This window comes from Amblyraja radiata, chromosome 6, assembly GCF_010909765.2.
Source record: "Amblyraja radiata isolate CabotCenter1 chromosome 6, sAmbRad1.1.pri, whole genome shotgun sequence".
Classification (NCBI taxonomy): Eukaryota; Metazoa; Chordata; class Chondrichthyes; order Rajiformes; family Rajidae; genus Amblyraja; species Amblyraja radiata.
Window position 1 is genome coordinate 29,940,601 of NC_045961.1, and position 18,844 is coordinate 29,959,444.

The 18,844-nt window shown below is 41.9% G+C and overlaps 1 protein-coding gene across 2 annotated transcripts in view; it reads left to right on the plus strand.

Moving 5' to 3' along the window:
* The window catches only part of slc36a4 (solute carrier family 36 member 4), a 290,588-nt gene that overhangs the window by 15,294 nt on the left and 256,450 nt on the right, over positions 1–18,844 (plus strand). For both annotated transcript variants that reach the window (XM_033022426.1, XM_033022427.1), the window contains exons 4-6: positions 138–226; positions 3,400–3,495; positions 6,105–6,189. In XM_033022426.1, the coding sequence (XP_032878317.1) occupies positions 138–226; positions 3,400–3,495; positions 6,105–6,189 (270 nt within the window). The remainder of the gene's footprint in view (positions 1–137; positions 227–3,399; positions 3,496–6,104; positions 6,190–18,844) is intronic.

Sequence of the window (18,844 nt, forward strand, 5' to 3'; positions counted from 1 at the left end):
ATTTGACTCTTTAAATCCATAATATGGAATTATTGGAGTCCGATTACAATTTAATTAAAACAATAAACTATTATACAACTTACTGTACGATGATCATGGAAATATATTAATTGGTGAATTTACAACTTGTTTTTCAGCTGGGACCAATCAGTCTGGTTATTATGGGAGTAGTGGCTATTCATTGTATGCATATTGTAGTACGCTGTAGCCATCACTTCTGTCAAAGGTAAAACCTTCTTTTATTTGGGATACTATCAAATGTTCCTCTTTATTTTAGATACTACATTTAATTTATTTTTGAAGTTTTCTTGTGCTGTCAAGAAGCTGCTAGCTCGTAGTGGTGCTTAACTGGTAGTGAGTGACTGCCCTCTGGCAATTCTTCGCATTCACCATTGCGTCCTTGCAAGCTCAAAGAGTAATCCCATTCCTATGTTGATTTTTCCCTGCTAACAATTTCTTCTCGCATTCTCATCAACTTCACCATCATTCTCCTCCCTTTCTCTGTCCCACAGGGTCCAGCACTAACTAGTAGTTAACCAATTAATCTACTCGGCTGTGTGTCTTTGTGATGTGGGACTAAATGGAAGCACCTGGGAGAGAGCTGTGAGCCACTGACAGGTTGTGCTTAGCCCATACAGCACTGGAGGTCAGGATTGAACCCAGGTCGCTGGAGCTGTGAGACAACAACTCTACCAGTTGCACCACTATGCCACCTGCATAAATAGGAGACTCTCTGAAATTACTATCTGGGTGAAGGGTACATATTTTTGAATGGTAGAAATGTGCAATACAAATGCTGCATTTCTCAAGGTTGAAAGAGCCGAGTCAGACTATTATGTTCAATCAGACCTAGTTCTGTCTCGAATTATAATTTGGAATTCATTGGAACAGCTTAAGAGGCTGAAGGCAAAGGTTGGAGCGAATGGCTGAGAGAAGTGAAATGACAGGCAACTGGAAACAGATTCACTGGATGTTCTGCAAACTAGTCACCCAGTTTGTATTTAACTCTTCATTGCTTAGTGCACATTCTGATCTGTGAATGTGTTACACTAAATTTGAAGTAATGCAGGAATGTTTGGGACCTATAATCTTGGAAGGAGCAAGTTGGAGTATTGTAGTATAGGGAATTCAGTTGCACAGTGATGTACTGTAGTAGGTGGGGTGAGTATTAGTAAAAGGAAGAGTTAGCTTGAGGGAACTCTCCCTTCAGAATATTAAATGGAGAGGGATAGATGTAGAAGGAAATGCTGGAAATATTTAGTGGGTAACAAGAGTAACTTGCCTCACAGTCTTTTCCTTATGTTATCTGCTAACCTGGTGCCTTTTCTCTGCATCTTAACGTGTTTTACTTCAGAATTCTTCTCGAAACCTCAGCTTTTTGTTCTTTTCAACTGCAATGCAGCCTTGTCCTCTAGGTTTTTGGCATTTAAACAATTTTTGTCCTTTTATTGTTCCCCCACTGTTAATGGACAGTTTATCAAGGAAGAATTGATCTTGTGGTTTTCTTGCGATTCTACATTTTTGGAGGAATATAAATGTATTTTGCTATTTTCAAAAAAGTGTCTTCTCAGATATTTTTTGGTGAAGTTTGTGGATGGGTACTCCAAATATGTTTTATATTTGTAATAGAAAATGTCAGCTTCTCTTCCCATATCATGCCATAGTAAGCAGTCAAAATTCAATAAAGCCACTGTATCTAATTTTGAATATTGTACAACTACTTGGTCGTCAGTTAATAAACTATTCGTTGTATGCTCCATGATGTAAATTTTCAACCTTTGTGCTGGAATAAATCGGAGATATCTATATTTTAGCAATATACCAAACTTTGTAACCCAAGCAGCTAAATGAACACAGGAAAAAAAGAGACATGGGACTAAATGTATTTGTTTTATTTAAATACAACTCCTGTTTGCTTTGTAGAAATGGAAATTATACTTGACAATCAATTTCTGTTGATTGCAGTTCAGTTTGAGTTCAGTTTGACTGTAGCCAAAGTGAATCAGTTTTCATTCCTGTGAAGAAAAACCACTAAATGTTTGAGTGCAATAATATTGCCATATTGAAATAGAGTCATAAAGCACAGAAACTTTGTCTTAACTTGTCTATGCTGACCAAGTTATTATCTACCTAATCACGTAGCATTTGCCTACATTTGTCCATATCCTTGTCAAGTCAAGTCAAGTCAAGTCACATTTATTTATATAGCACATTTAAAAAACAACTCTCGGTGGCCAAAGTACATTTGTTATAAGAATAGCACAACAAAACAGACTACATACATATATACATGTAGCCCTCACTCAGAGGACGTCAGGAAAGGCTTGGGAGTATAGATAAGTCTTTAGTCTTGACTTAAAAGAGTCGATGGAGGGGGCAGTTCTGATGTGAAAGGGGATGCTGTTCCACAGCCATGGGGCTGCAACCGCAAAGGCGCGGTCGCCCCTGAGCTTATGCCTAGACCGTGGGATATTCAGCAACCCCAAGTCGGCTGATCTGAGGGGCCTGGAGGTGGAGTGGTGGGTGAGAAGACTTTTTATGTAGGTGGGGGCAAGCCCATTGAGGGCTTTGTAGACATGGAGGAGTATCTTGAAGTTTATACGGAACCGCACAGGGAGCCAGTGGAGAGAGGCCAGGATCGGGGTGATGTGGTCCCTTTTTCGGGTGCCCGTCAGGAGTCTCGCTGCGGCGTTTTGGACCAGTTGCAGGCGGGACAGGGAAGATTGGCTGATGCCAGTGTAAAGGGAGTTGCAGTAATCTAGGCGGGAGGAGATGAATGTGTGGATGGTCTTTTCCAGGTCATCAAACTGGAGGAATTGTTTTATTTTAGCTATCGTCCGAAGCTGAAAGAAGCTAGCTTTTACCACGGCATTGATTTGTTTGTCAAATTTCAGTGCTGAGTCAAATATCACGCCAAGGTTTTTGACGTGAGGTTTGAGTAGTGGGGTAAGGCTTCCAAGGCTGCCTGGTATCATTTTGATTGAGTCCGAGGGGCCGAGAAGGATGACCTCAGACTTACTCTTGTTTAGTTGGAGGAAGTTCTGGGCCATCCAACACTTTATATCCTCGAGGCAGTGGGTAAGGTTAAACAGATTAGATTGGTTTTTGGGCTTCATGGGGAGATAGAGTTGGGTATCGTCTGCGTAGCAATGGAAGGAAATGCCGTGCCTTTCAATGACTTGGCCTAAGGGGAGCATATACAGGGAGAAGAGAATGGGGCCAAGGATGGAACGTTGTGGAACCCCACAGCAGAGATTAGCTGGGGAGGAGAATGAGTTGCCTATGTTAGTAGAGAAACTCCTACCTTGTAAACCTTTCCTATCCATGTACCTGTCAGTTTTAGAAATACATTATTTACATTATGACAATCTCACTACTTTGGCATTTGTTTGTGAACAGATTTAAAAAGCACGGCCTGAGTTATGGTGATACAGTTACATTCGCAATGGAGCATGGACCATTCCCCTGTCTTCGAAGCAAAGCTCCATTTGGAAGGTAAAACTGGCAATATCATTGGAGAATAATGACTTTAACTTTCCACTAAAAAATGCACAAAGCCATTTGATCCCCTGTCTTAATAGTAATAAAAAAGTTAAATGTGTGCCAAGCAATGAGATTACAGATCATGGTAGTACACAGTCCTGCTGCTGCTTATGGAATAGTGTGCCTCATTTATGGACAATTTTGAGCTGCCAAATCTGTCCTGCGATCATTTAGCACATTAGTAATTGCACATAACATGGTGACATTGAGGAGCCGGACTTTGGTTATTGTTGCCAATGCTATTGTGAAAGACTGTCTCACCCACAGATATATTGGTGAGGATGAGTAGGTTTAGGCAAGTAGGTTTATCCCTTGTGTTAGATTTACCTATCACAAATATAATCTGGAAGATTTGTAATAGAGGATTTGGTCAGTGGTGGCATTAACAAGCCATTCTTGGTCCCACAAACAGAGTACCTTCTGTGCCCTTGCTATTTTTGTGTTTCCAAATGTTGTTCAACATGGAAGAGCACTAAATCATTGACTGCCAATGGTAGGCAGTAATTAGGAAGTGGTTTCCTTTCCCATCTTTCACCTGATTCTATGCGACTACAATCAGATGTCACAATCTTATCAAGTGGTGGAGAAAGGTCAAGGCACCAAGTTACCGTCTCCTGATTTGTATGTACTGAAGGTTAGAATGTCTGCTGCTTGGTCGATGGCAGGGTTTGTTTGTTTTGAGATCATGAACTTCAACCATCCTCTGACAACCAAAGGCAATGGTGATGTTTATCATCGGCATTTCCATTTCTGAAAATATCTCCATATATGAAAAGTGGTTATATAGACCAGTTGGAAATTTGGATGGAGAAATGACATTTGATATTTAATCAGGACAAATCTGAGGCATTGCATTTGGGAGGTCAAATGCAAAAGGAAAGTGTGCAGTAAATAGCGGAACCCCAAGGAGCATTGATGGACAGAAGGATCCATTGCTCACTGAAAGTCATGCTCACTGAAAGTCATGGGGTCATGTTGCAGCTATATTTTTAGTTACTCCACATTTGGATTATAGTGTGTCGTTATGGTCGCCACACTACAGAAAGTATGTTGAGGCTTTGGAGAGGGTGTAGAAGAATTCGCCCGGGTGTTGCCTGGATGGAGATGATTAGATATAAGGAGAGGTTAGACAAAGAAGAAGAATTTTCTCTGGAAAGTCAGAGGCTGAGGGATGTCTTGATAGAAATATATGAAATGAATGTCTTTTCCCACAGGGTGAAAATATCAAATACCATTGGGAAAGGGTTTAAGGTGAGTGGGGGGAAATTTAAAGGAAGCTTGCAAGACACATTTTGTTTTGCAAAGCGTGGTAGGTGCCTGAGATGTGCTGCCAGGAGAGGTGATAGAAACAGATACACTAGGAGTGTTTCAAAGGCATTGTGACACACACAAACAGGCAGGAAATAGGGATATGGAGCATGTGCCAACAGATGGGATTAATTATTTTGGTATCAAAGCCAGTGCAGATGTGGCTATTGAAGAGTCTGTTCCTGTGCTGCACTATTCTGCATTCTATTTTTCATGGTCTTATTGTATTTTATATTGTTGGAAGGTAGTGTTAGCTAAATGGTAGGTTTGTGAAGGAATTCCTTATTAGCAAATGATAAATGTAAAGTTCTATTAGAAGCTTTGTGAATAAGTTGACTATGACTTTTAATTAATGTCTACTGTTAAGTTGTGTTCTGTGGTTTATATGCATCAGAACTGTGCATGGAATATTACTTTGTTTGAAGAATTGTATGAAGATTTTGCAGGGATGTGCTTAAAAATTGAGTTGCAGATGAGTTGGACTTTGTCATACTTGGCTGATTACTTGATGTGAAACATCTTTTGCCAGATTTCTTTTCATATATGGAAATGTTTCCCTCTTCTCCAGATGTGATGTCTATTTACCATACTTAGTCTGTACATCTTGGTAATTTTCCCACCATTTTACTAAACAAACTTATGCGTTTAGGCATGTATCGACATTCTCCTGTAACCCATTTCCATTCAAGCTTCCCAATCTACTCCAAAAGAATTTCCCAAATGAATTTCACTTAACGATTATCCATGTATTCATTTGGCACTGAGAAATTCTTACTCTAAGAAGGCAGGTTGTGGATTTGATACTTGAGTACACACTTTAGTGCAGTTAAACAGCACTGTTGGAATTGTCACCAACAGAGTGAGGCTCTTATTCATTTACAGGATCTATACAACTTCAGCATTTGTTGACCATCTCTAAATACCGTAGAGGGTGGAAGTAGAACATCCCATAGCATTATTTGATGAAAGGCATGAAACATCGTTCAGTGACTTTCTAATTTATTGCTCATCCAACATTATATTTGTAAATTATCTGAATTATATTTGTGGAGGAAAGCTATATCCAAATTGCTAGTTTTCCTCCCCAATGATACATCACAGTTCAATCATCCTAGTTATAAGCTATTTTACACTGTTTTTAGGTTGTGACTGATACCACATGTGTGCCATATAAATTGTCATTTAAAAAAAAGTAGAATAACAAATATTTTCAGTATTTAATTAGTTTGATCTTGGTGTAACTTTCCCTTTAGGGTAACTGTGGAGTTTTTCCTCATCATTACACAACTTGGATTTTGCTCGGTTTATTTTGTTTTCCTTGCTGTCAACATGAAACACGTGAGTCACTAATGTAATGTGGTTACATTTGTTCTGACCAAATGAAAAAAAATTTTCCTTTCTGTTTCGAGTATCTCCGTCAGTTATTTCAGTTTAATATAATGCAATAGGTGAATGTTATAAGCAGACAATTCAAAAGAAGAGTGTAATAATAACAGGAGACTGGGTTATCGTTAACAAAAAGAATTGCACCCTCTCTTTATGTATCATGAAATTTTTCTAAAAAACCCCAGCTTTTAATGGGTTTCTGTTGTGTATTTGTTGCTTGGAACGGCTTTAATTAATACTCTGACATGGGAGTAATACTAACAAGCTTCTTTATTCCAAGACGCCACCTTGAGCCTCTCCCGCGCATGCGTACCCTTGCTCAAGACATCACATATCTTAATTATATGTCATACCTAACACTCCTCCCCCTTAAACTTGGACGCAGATAACACCATTTCTATTACATTCACCACACTCCTACCCCTTTAACTTGGAGGCAGGTAACACCATTTCTATTACATACACAGCAGTTTCTTTCCTCATAAGTAAATTACAGAATTGTTTTTAATCAAATTAAAACAAAAAACTCTCAAACATCTCTTCCCGTTAAATTTTGGATTCATTTTAAGTATTAAGCAAATAATGTGCCTGATATGTTGAAGATGCTATGCTGTATAAGCTGTGCTGGTGATACTTCCATGTAAGTTTTATTTTTTTTAAAGAATAGTTGAAATAGCTTGTCACGGGAAGAAGAAATATGATGTGGGAAAAATTGAAAGTCATCCATTTTGAGAAGAAAGTAGCTTAAAATGGTGAGAAGTTGAAAAGTGTTCATATCCAGAGGAATCTGGAGGTCCTTAAACCTGAATCAGTGAAACTTCATTTGCAGGCACAATTAGAAAGATAATTTCTCAGTGCTGACTTCTATATTACAAGAGGATTTGAGTAAAAGGGTAAAGATACATGTTTGCTGATTTATATGGTGCCCTGGTGATATTGCAACTGGAATATTATGTATGGATCTGGTCTCCTTCCCTAAGAAAATAACTATTTGCAATAAAGGCAGACCAATGCAGGTGCATCTGTTTAACTCTGGGCATTGTAATTGTGCTATGTAGAGAGATTCAGCAGTCTGGACCTAATTCTCATGTTAAGGAAAATAAAGAAGATGTTTCCTTGGCTATGACATATGGGGCAAAGGAAAATTGGCTCCAGGTAAAGGGTTGTCCATTCAGGATTCAGTCAAAAGGCATTTCTTCACCCTAAAGTGTAACAAATCTTTGGAAGTCTCGGTTGTAGAGGGCTGTTAGGACCGTTGCCGATAGATTTTCTTTTTGGGGAATTGAGGGACGCGGTATTGATACAGGAGTGGCGCTGAAAATCAAAGCTATCTAACTGCATGCAAAACAGGCATAAAAAGCTTGTTTGTTTTGGCTATTTAAGGTCTGAATTTAATTGCTGAAACACCTAGTTAGATATTGGTGAAGAGCAGCAATGGACTAACTGTTCCACTGATGATGAGGGTGGTAGTCAGACTGATTTGGATGCATTACTGGAATGAGGAAATTGTACCAATTTGCCTAAAGATGATCTTCAATGGTTTTTTATCATTTAATGTCGATTTGCAGATAGAAGCTTCAGTGATTTAGCAACTGATGAATGCTTAAGTGAGAGTATTATAAAAACATCAGTGGCCAATGAGCTGTGAGAATTATTTAGCTGATATCTTGAAATCTCTTGCTGATGAACTAAAGTGGATTTTGATGCCCCTCCTATACTTTATCCCAAATACCTGAAACATGCAGAAGTTTGAAACGTATAAGAATTCCGTTAGAAATTCTTGGATGCTTGTATTACAGCGTTCCCATTACTACAATAACTTAACTACTTTATTCCACATGCATTGCTATTGAAATAAACCTGAGTATTTTAGCTATTTATGTAACAATTTTTCCATTCTAAATCCAATAGTCCACTTTGAAAATTAAAGTATGCTCCATAATCTAGAATCTGGTTCTTCCTCATTAATAATAGTCCTGAGATATAGACATCTGTAATATTTCTTTTTCTGCAGAGAATTTTAATTACAGTGCTCTCCATAATGTTTGGGACAAAGACCCATCATTTATGTATTTGCCTGTACTCCATAATTTGAGATGTGTAATAGAAAAAAAATCACATGTGGTTAAAGTGCACAGTCAGATTTTAATTGAGGCCATTTTTATACATTTTGGTTTCACCATGTAGAAATTACAGCTGTGTTTATACATAGTCCTCCCCATTTCAGGACACCATAATGTTTGGGACACATGGCTTCATGGGTGTTTGTAATTGCTCAGGTGTGTTTAATTGCCTCCTTAATGCAGGTAAAAGAGAGCTCTCAGAACCTAGTCTTTCCTCCAGTATTTACATCACCTTTGGAAACTTTTATTGCTGTTTTTCAACTTGAGGACCAAAGTTGTGCCAATAAAAGCCAAAGAAGCCATTATGAGACAGAGAAACAAGAATAAAACTGTTAGAGACATCAGCCAAACCTTAGGTTAACCAAAATCAACTGTTTGGAACATCATTAAGAAGAAGAGAGCACTGGCGAACTTACTAACCGCAAAGGGACTGGCAGGCCGAGGAAGACCTTCACAACTGATGACAGAAGAATTCTATCTAGAATAAAGAAAAAAATCCCCAAACACCTATCCGACAGATCAGAAACACTCTTCAGGAGTCGAGTGTGGATTTGACAATGACCACTGTCCGCAGAAGACTTCATGAACAGAAATACAGAGGCTACACTGCAAGATGTAAACCCCAGGTTCGCTTCAGAAATAGTATGGCTAGGTTACAGTTTGCTAAGAAGTACTTAAAAGAGCAACCACAGTTCAGGAAAAAGGTCTTGTGGACAGATGAGACGAAGGGTAACTTATATCAGAGTGATGGCAAGAGCAAAGTATGGAGGAGAGAAGGAACTGCCCAAGATCCAAAGCATACCACCTCATCTGTGAAACACGGTGGTGGGGGTGTTATGGCCTGGGCATGTATGGCTGCTGAAGGTACTGGCTCACTTATCTTCATTGATGATACAACTGCTGATGGTAGTAGCATAATGAATTCTGAATAATAATAATAATAATAACTTTATTTATAGAGCACTTTAAAAACAACCACTGTTGCAACAAAGTGCTGTACATGACTAATCATGAACAAAAAATTATTACAAGACAATAAAAACATTAAAAAAGAGCATTAAAATAAGACATATCTTATCTGCTCAAGTTCAAACAAATGCTTCAAAACTCATTGGCCGGCGGTTCATTCTACTGCAAGGCAATGATTCCAAACATACTGCTAAAGCAACAAAGGAGTTTTTCCAAAGCTAAAAAATGGTCAATTCTTGAGTGGCCAAGTCAATCATCCGATTTGAACCCAATTGGGCATGCCTTGTATATGCTGAAGAGGAACTGAAGGGGACTAGCCCCCAAAACAAGCATAAGCTAACGATGGCGGCAATACAGGCCTGGCAGAGCATCATCAGAGAAGACACCCAGCAATGGTGATGTCCGTGAATCGCAGACTTCAAGCAGTTATTACATGCAAAGGATATGCAACAAAATACTAAACATGACTACTTTCATTTATATGACATTGCTGTATCCCAAACATTATGGTGCCCTGACATGGTGGGGACTATGTAACAACACTGATGTAATTTCTACATGGTGAAACCAAAATGTGTAAAAATGGCCTTTATTAAAATCTGACAAAGTGCATTTGAACCACATGTGATTTTTTTTTTTCTATTACAAATCTTAAATTGTGGAATACAGAGGCAAATAACTAAATTATGGGTCTTTGTCCCAAACATTATGGAGGGCGCTGTATATTAACTTCCCCTACTTCTTCCCCCCAAGTTGCTTTAAGGTTGCCTTTCAACAATAACTAATTTGAGGAAGGACATTCTATTGAGGGAGTGCAGCATAGGTTCACGAGGTTAATTCCTGAGATGGTAGGACTGTCATATGATGAAAGAATGGAGCAACTGGGCTTGTATTCACTGGAATTTTGAAGGATGAGAGGGAATCTTATGGAAACATATAACATTTTTAAGGGATTGGACACACTAGGTGCAAAAAACATGTTCCCTATGTTGGGGGGGGGGGGGGGGGGATAGAACCTGGGGCCACAGTTTAAGAATAAGAGGTAGGCCATTTAGAACTGAGATGAGGAAAAACTGTTTCACACAGAGTTGTTAATTTGTGCAATTCTCTGCCGCAGAAGGCAGTGGAGGCTGATTCACTGGATGCGTTCAAAAGAGAGTTGGATAGAGCTCTTAGTGCTAGCGGAATCAAAGGATATGGGGAGAAGGCAGGAACGGGGTACTGATTGTGGATGATCAGCCATGAATGGCGGTGCTGGCTCAAAGGGCCGAATGGTCTACTCCTGCGCCTATTGTCTATGTGTCTAACAAACCGTGAGGATGGAATGGATCGCAGTAGATAGTGAATTTCATTTCCTCATTCCCTTTAACCCTGCCACCATAAAACCACTTGATTTAAGGATGACATGATTTTGATATCCTGCAATATTACAAGAGTTTGGATAGATTTCCCCAACAGTTGTACAAATATTCCTTATGTAAAAATAAATGCAATGTTTGTGTTATGAAATGAGTTTTCAGTGCTACGGATAACTCTAGCTTCATTAAATACTAAATTATACAAGCTATCTCTTGGGTTTCAGAATATAACTAGCTTCTGGTTTTAATTTTATTGTGCAATAAGCACAAGAGATAGCTTGTACAATTTAGTATTTAATGAAACTAGAGTTACTTTTAATATCTAGAGATACTTTTAATATCATAAGATCTTTGTCAGATGAATCTGGGATCTTTCCAGTCCGTTTATTGTACTTTAATCTTTTGTAATTGTACTGAAATATATGTGACTGCAGGGTTTCTATAAGAGGCTATGTATTAAATTATTTTTGAGACATTGTATTTTATGGTGTTAATGATTATACATGGTTTGAAAAGCTGTTACATTTGTTGATTTTTTCCATTTCATAATGCTTCACTCATAATTCATGCGGTTTCATGGTGCCCATCTAATATACACACAGATCAAGACATTCATTTTTCTGGAATCTGAAGAAGGGTCTCCACCGAAAACGTCACCCATTCTTTCTATCCAGATGTGCTGCCTGTCCTGCTGAGTTACTCCAGCATTTTGTGTCTATCTTTAATTTATAGACCTGTTGATCAATAGTGATGTCCTGATTTTTGCGCAGGATTAAGATTACATGTTATATTCCGGACGGTAGAATGAATAACAACTTGCACGCAGGTTGCCTGGATCAGGAGAGAGAGATTTATTACCTAACATTCCCTGCGAATATTGAACACCAACTCATTAACATACACATGAATATGTATGAATACATTACACTGCTCTCCTTTTTTAAGTATTAAATCCAAGTACAGGTGCACAACCTTTTATCCGAAGATCCAAATAACGAAAACCTCCGAATAGCGGACATTTTTTCGGTCCTTGAAGAAAGGTCCTTGAAAACGTTCACCGAGGGCGGCCTGCAGAGGTGACAGCGGAACCTTCGGTCGGTCCTCGAAGAAAGGGGAACTAAATCCCCATCCATAAAAGAGAAGGTGAGGGTATATTGCGCGGGAGGGTTAATAATTGACAATATGCTGCTGCCTGCCCGCTGAGTTAAAAAGTTCCCACGGTAGACTCACGATACACAGTGTATCGTGAGTCTTGCGTGGGAACTTTTTAACTCAGCGGGCAGGCAGCAGCAGATTGTCGCTCCCTTCAGTTTCACCCCACCTACACCCCTCTGCTTCCCGGCCATGTGTGTGACCCCTTCCCTCCCCTCTCCAGCTCCCCGCCCATTGCATCGGCGCGGGGGCTTTGCACTGTCTTCACTTCGGCAATGCCAGCAGGTCAGTGCCAGTCACCGGAGACGTCAGGACCAACGGGACACCGACCCCCAGGCCCACTGCAAGCACGGAGATCCCAGAGACCCACAGCCAGCAGCAGCCCAGCCCCGTTCCAACTCCAGAGGAAAACTGCAAACTGGCCGGAGACGTCAGGACCACCGGAAGCCGTTCCCCGATGGGCCGCTATGGCGACAAGTGGCAGTTCGCCCACAGCCCGAGCTGTGCCCCCTCATCGGGACACCGACCCCCAGGCCCACTTCAAGCACGGAGATCCCAGATCAGCAACTCCAGCCCAGCCCCGCTCCAGCTCCAGAGGAACACGCTCCCCGTATGGGCAGAAGCTGATGGTGTGCAAGGTACGTCTTGTTCTTGGGGTCGCGCAGCTCGGGCTGTGGGCAAACTGCCACTTGTCGCCGTAGCGGCCCATCGGGGAGCGGATTCCTCTGGCGTTGGAGGGGGAGGGGGGTATTGTGCTGTTTGATCGCCCCCTACTATCCCAGGGACAGGGAGACAGGACGTTCACTGAGGGCGGCCCGCAGAGGTGACAGCGGAACCTCCGGTCGGTCCTCGAAGAAAGGGGAACTAAATCCCCATTCATAAAAGAGAAGGTGAGGGTACATTGCGCGGGAGAGTAGGAATCCCAAGACAAAGTTGAGTGAGCTTTCACCGAGGGTGGCCCGCAGAGGTGACAGCGGAACCTCTGGTCGGTCCTGGAAGAAAGGGGAACTAAATCCCCTTCATAAAAGAGAAGTGGAGGGTATATTGCCCGGGAGGGTATATCGCCTACCTGGAAGAAACCGGACATTTTTTCCAGGATGTCGTCTGCACACCAAAGCTCACCAAAGCTCACGTTTGGCGCTAAACATGGCACGCCAAAGCTCACGTTTGGCGCCAAACGCACGTCGCCTCTGCTGCACACGGATATAAGAGTGTGAAAATGTCGCCTTAGGCCGCCTAAGGGCATGTAGCCCCGCTAGGGTGACATGAGTGCGAGAGGTGATTCAATGCTGCGGTCACATTTACAAATTCAGGAATTCATTCAACACACTGCATTTCATACAGACATTTATTCTGCAAGAAAAAACTACATTGAAGACTCAAACTCGCGACCGAGGAACTGCCGGGATCAAGGCGCAAACTCGCGACCTTGCGGATATGAGCCGAGCACTCTACCACTGAGCCAGCCATTAAAATCTACGCTAAAAAATGTCCATTCCGAAGGCCGACAAATCCCGAATTACGAAAAGTGTCTGGTCCCAAGGCTTTCGGATAAAAGGTTGTGCACCTGTACTCGGTTACAATTTTGTTGTTGTGATACATGATTTAAACCAGTATTTATGAAATCTTAAATGATAAACATAATATTTATTTTACATCTACACATTTTTGTTTTACTTATACAGTGAGTTACTTAATTTACAAACCTAATCTGACTACTGGTTTATCGTCTGTAACAGTAACAGGTGTAACAGCATTAGGTGTTGACTCAACTGTTGGCTTGTTTGGCTCTGTTTTAGTACCCTGACTTTGACCAGAGGAATCTGTTTCTTTGTTTGTACTGACTGAACTTTGTGTTTCAATCACAGTGGTCTCTTCCAACTTACTTTCTGATAAAAACTCAGGGATTAGGACTTCATGCTCAGTTTTTTGTTCATCTTTGAGATCCTCGCCGACCCCCTCCTTCTCAACGCTCCTGCCCTCCCCACAACTTTACCCCCAGCGGCCCAGCCGTGCCGACCTGGGCCAGACCTGGAAGGAACTCTCCTCCCCAGCGGTGCTGTCCTTTTACAGCCGCTGTACTGAGGGATAGCCAAGCCTATCTTTCTTGGCTAACAATCTAACCTTTAGCCTCTAAGACGCAGGTACATTTTCGGGCCTTATTTTACGGTAAAATATAGCGCCTTCATTGCCGGGAAATACGGTAATTCATGTGCCCGGAACATTGTCCCTGGTTTTAAAAGCTTAGTTTGAGGAAGCTTCCACGCTAGACACAAGTTTAATAAGGCTGCTTGGATGAGCAGGAGAGAGATACTAAAATAGGTGAATGGTAAATAGCATTTTTTTTAAAGTTTCAAAATCCAAGAGGAGAAATGAAAAACGAGAATAAAAGCTTCCATGAAGCTTTGCTAACAACTATATTGATTGAGTTTTTAAGTGCAGATAATTCTTTTGTGTAGTGTGCAGAATATTAATTGCAACCTTTAGTGCTTCTGAATGGGTAAATACATTAAAATTTCAGTTTTCTGCAGTATCTATGCCTAAATGTGCTAAAGTACTCGTGATACATCGCTAAATGAGAATCAGTACAAAAGCAGACCAATATGGATAGGTGACTTTGCAGGTCAGGCCCCTTCTTCAGACTAATTATGTGCAGGGAGAGGGAAGAAAGCTGAAAGACGAGGGGCAAGACAAAGCCCAGTAAGTGATAGATAAATACTGGCAATGGGGGTATTTGATAGACAGAGGTGTTATATCTTCTGTGGTTGCAGGGGAAAGTACGTGGGAAAGAGGTGGTTTAGATGGGAAGGGATGGGTGAACCAAGGAGTTGCGGAAAGAGTGGTCTCTGCCGAAGGCGGGAAAGGTTGCTGATGGGAAGAAGTGTCTGGTGGTGGGATCGTGTTGGAGATGGTGAAAGTGTCGGAGAATTATCTTTTGGATGAGGAGCTGGTGGGTTGAAAGGTGAAGACCAGGGGACCTCTATCCTTGTTCCATCTTAGGTGGGGGGAGTGAGAGCAGAACTACAAGACACAGAGGAGGTCCATCTATAACTGCAGGGGGAAAATCACATTTACTAAAGAAAGAGGATGTCCTAGAATGGTTAGGCTCATCTTGGGAGCATCTGCAGCAGAGATGGAGAAATTGAGATTAAGGGAAGGTATCTTTGCAAGAAGAAGGAAGGGAGGAGGGGCAGTAAGAGTTGGTAGGTTTGGAGTAGACGTCAGTCCCTTGTGATGGAGTCAGACATTTATAACGGGGAGAGAGTTTATAGATGTCCAAGTAAATTTGAGGACAGGGTGGAAGTTAGTGGTAAAGTTATTGAAATCAATAAATTCTGCATGGGTACAGGAGGCAGCCCCGATGCAGTCGTCAATGTAGTGGAGAAAGATTTGGGGGATAGTGCCAGTACAGGTTTGAAGTCATAAATGCAGCTTTCAAACTTGTAAAGAACTGACTCTGTATCCAGAAGATCATTCAATCCTTCTACTCTGATGCAGTAGAAAGCATCCTGACCGGAAACATCTCGATCTGGTTTGGCAACAGCTCTGTCCAGGACAGGAAGGCTCTGCAGAGAGTAGTGCGTTCGGCCGAATGCACCATGGGAACTACACTCACCCCCCTGCAGGACCTATACACCAGGAGATTCAGATCCAGAGCCAACAAGATCATGAAGGACCTCTACCACCCCAGCAACAGACTGTTCCAGCTACTATGGTTGGGCAAGAGCCTCCGCTGTCACGTTGCGAAAACAGGATTAGACGGAGTTTCTTCCCACAGGCCATCAGGGCTGTAAACTGATCTCACCAGGGCGTAATTACTGTTTAAAAAAAAAATGTAAATACTAGTTCTGTTCTGTTGTATTGCACAATCCCGCAAGCATTGTCACTTTCACTTCACTGTACATCTTGTATGTGTGTGTGACAAATAAAGTTGACTTGACTTGACTTGAATGATTGGAAATAGAATTGGTCTTTAACTGACTGCAATAAAATACAAACTTCTTTGTACCAAGGTTGGTGGGTGATTTTTGGTTTGGTTTCAACTAATGCTTAGATTTGTCTTAGTTAAATCCATACTCAAGTTTTTAGTACAGGTTGAATACTGATTTTTCCGGCAACTGATGATTCGCTCACCCCCATAATCCAGACAAAATTACAAGAGCTCATTGAAATTCCGATGGCATTGGGAGTGGCGAGCGCTCTTTCCGGTCGTGTTTCTCTGACATGAAAGAATCAACTGTGTTCTCAATCTTCTCTCCGAACTGTTTTGCAGATAATAAATAAACCCTAGTTTTAATGACACCCTTATAGCAGTTGTCGGATATAGCACAAGGACCTGCTGACCCATCCCTGGCTCCCACTGCCGGCCGTTTAGGGTTCCTAGTTTCCGACGCCACTCCCGACTTGCAATGCGTACCAAAGAGCCCTTCTTCACTCACCAAAAGTTCACAACACGCTGGTGAAAATCAGCGGGTCAGGATCTCGGGAAAACATGGATTGATGACATCGGGACCCTTAGTCTGATCCAGTCGGCTGAGTTACTCCAGCACAGTGTGTCATTTCACTTGAAAACTTAGCGTAAATGCTGCTGGTCTGCACCAGTGAGCCCGTCTTCACTGGTTTACACAGCTGTTGTTGCAGCTCACGTTGTGGTCCCTGGGTTCAGCGCTTTTTTTCCACGTGCTCCCACCGGCTGAACGCGCACTGTTGCTGCGGGGCTCCCTGTCCTCTTACCTGCTGTCGATTCCAATGTTGAGTATGTTGGAACTCTGTGGGAGAAGGGGGGAGGAGGGGGTTTGGATTAGGGGGGCGGTGGTGGGGTGGGTGAAGAAGGGCTCGCTGGTGCACCTTGTGATTCGGGAGTGAGGTCGGAAGCCAGTACTCTAAACAGCCGGGGATGGTTTGGCAGGTCATTCCATTCATAGAAACGTAGAAACATAGAAATTAGGTGCAGGAGTAGGCCATTCGGCCCTTCGAGCCTGCACCGCCATTCAATATGATCATGGCTGATCATCCAACTCAGTATCCCGTACCTGCCTTCTCTCCATACCCTCTGATCCCTTTAGCCACAAGGGCCACATCTAACTCCCTCTTAAATATAGCCAATTAACTGGCCTCAACTACCCTCTGTGGCAGGGAGTTCCGGAGTTTCACCACTCTGTGTGAAAAAAGTTTTTCTTCATCTCGGTTTTAAAGGATTTCCCCCCTATCCTTGCTGTGACCCCTTGTCCTGGACTTCCCCAACATCGGGAACAATCTTCCTGCATCTAGCCTGTCCAACCCTTTAAGAATTTTGTAAGTTTCTATAAGATCCCCTCTCGATCTCCTAAATTCTAGAGAGTATAAACCAAGTCTATCCAGTCTTTCTTCATAAGACAGTCCTGACATCCCAGGAATCAGTCTGGTGAACCTTCTCTGCACTCCCTCTATGGCAATAATGTCCTTCCTCAGAATTGGAGACCAAAACTGTACGCAATACTCCAGGTGTGGTCTCACCAAGACCCTGTACAAATGCAGTAGAACCTCCCTGCTCCTATACTCAAATCCTTTTGCTATGAAAGCTAACATACCATTCGCTTTCTTCACTGCCTGCTGCACCTGCATGCCTACTTTCAATGACTGGTGTACCATGACACCCAGGTCTCGCTGCATCTCCCCTTTTCCTAATTGGCCACCATTTAGATAATAATCTGCTTTCCTGTTTTTGCCACCAAAGTGGATAATCTCACATTTATCCACATTATACTGCATCTGCCAAACATTTGCCCACTCACCCAGCCTATCCAAGTCACCTTGCAGTCTCCTAGCATCCTCCTCACAGCTAACATTGCCCCCCAGCTTAGTGTCATCCGCAAACTTGGAGATATTGCCTTCAATTCCCTCATCCAGATCATTAATATATATTGTAAATAGCTGGGGTCCCAGCACTGAGCCTTGCTAGTCACTGCCCGCCATTGTGAAAAGGACCCGTTTACTCCTACTCTTTGCTTCCTGTTTGCCAGCCAGTTCTCTATCCACATCAATACTGAACCCCCAATGCCGTGTGCTTTAAGTTTGTATACTAATCTCTTATGTGGGACCTTGTCGAAAGCCTTCTGGAAGTCCAGATACACCACATCCGCTGGTTCTCCCCTATCCACGCTACTAGTTACATCCTCGAAAAATTCTATAAGATTCGTCAGACATGATTTACCTTTCGTAAATCCATGCTGACTTTGTCCAATGATTTCACCACTTTCCAAATGTGCTGCCATCCCATCTTTAATAACTGACTCTAGCAGTTTCCCCACTACCGATGTTAGACTAACTGGTCTGTAATTCCCCGTTTTCTCTCTCCCTCCCTTCTTAAAAAGTGGGGTTATGTTTGCTACCCGCCAATCCTCAGGAACTACTCCAGAATCTAAAGAGTTTTGAAAGATTATTACTAATGCATCCACTATTTCTGGAGCTACTTCCTTAAGTACTCTGGGATGCAGCCTATCTGGCCCTGGGGATTTATCGGCCTTTCAATTTACCCAACACCACTTCCTGACTAGCCTGGATTTCACTCAATTCCTCCAACTCTTTTGACCCGCGGTCCCCTGCTATTTCCGGCAGATTATTTATGTCTTCCTTAGTGAAGACGGAACCAAAGTAGTTATTCAATTGGTCCGCCATATCCTTGTTCCCCATGATCAACTCACCTGTTTCTGATTGCAAGGGACCTACATTTGTTTTAACTAATCTCTTTCTTTTCACATATCTATAAAAACTTTTGCAGTCAGTTTTTATGTTCCCTGCCAGTTTTCTTTCATAATCTATTTTTCCTTTCCTAATTAAGCCCTTTGTCCTCCTCTGCTGGTCTCTGAATTTCTCCCAGTCCTCCGGTATGCTGCTTTTTCTGGCTAATTTGTACGCATCATCCTTCGCTTTGATACTATCCCTGATTTCCCTTGTTATCCACGGATGCACTACCTTCCCTGATTTATTCTTTTGCCAAACTGGGATGAACAATTTTTGTAGTTC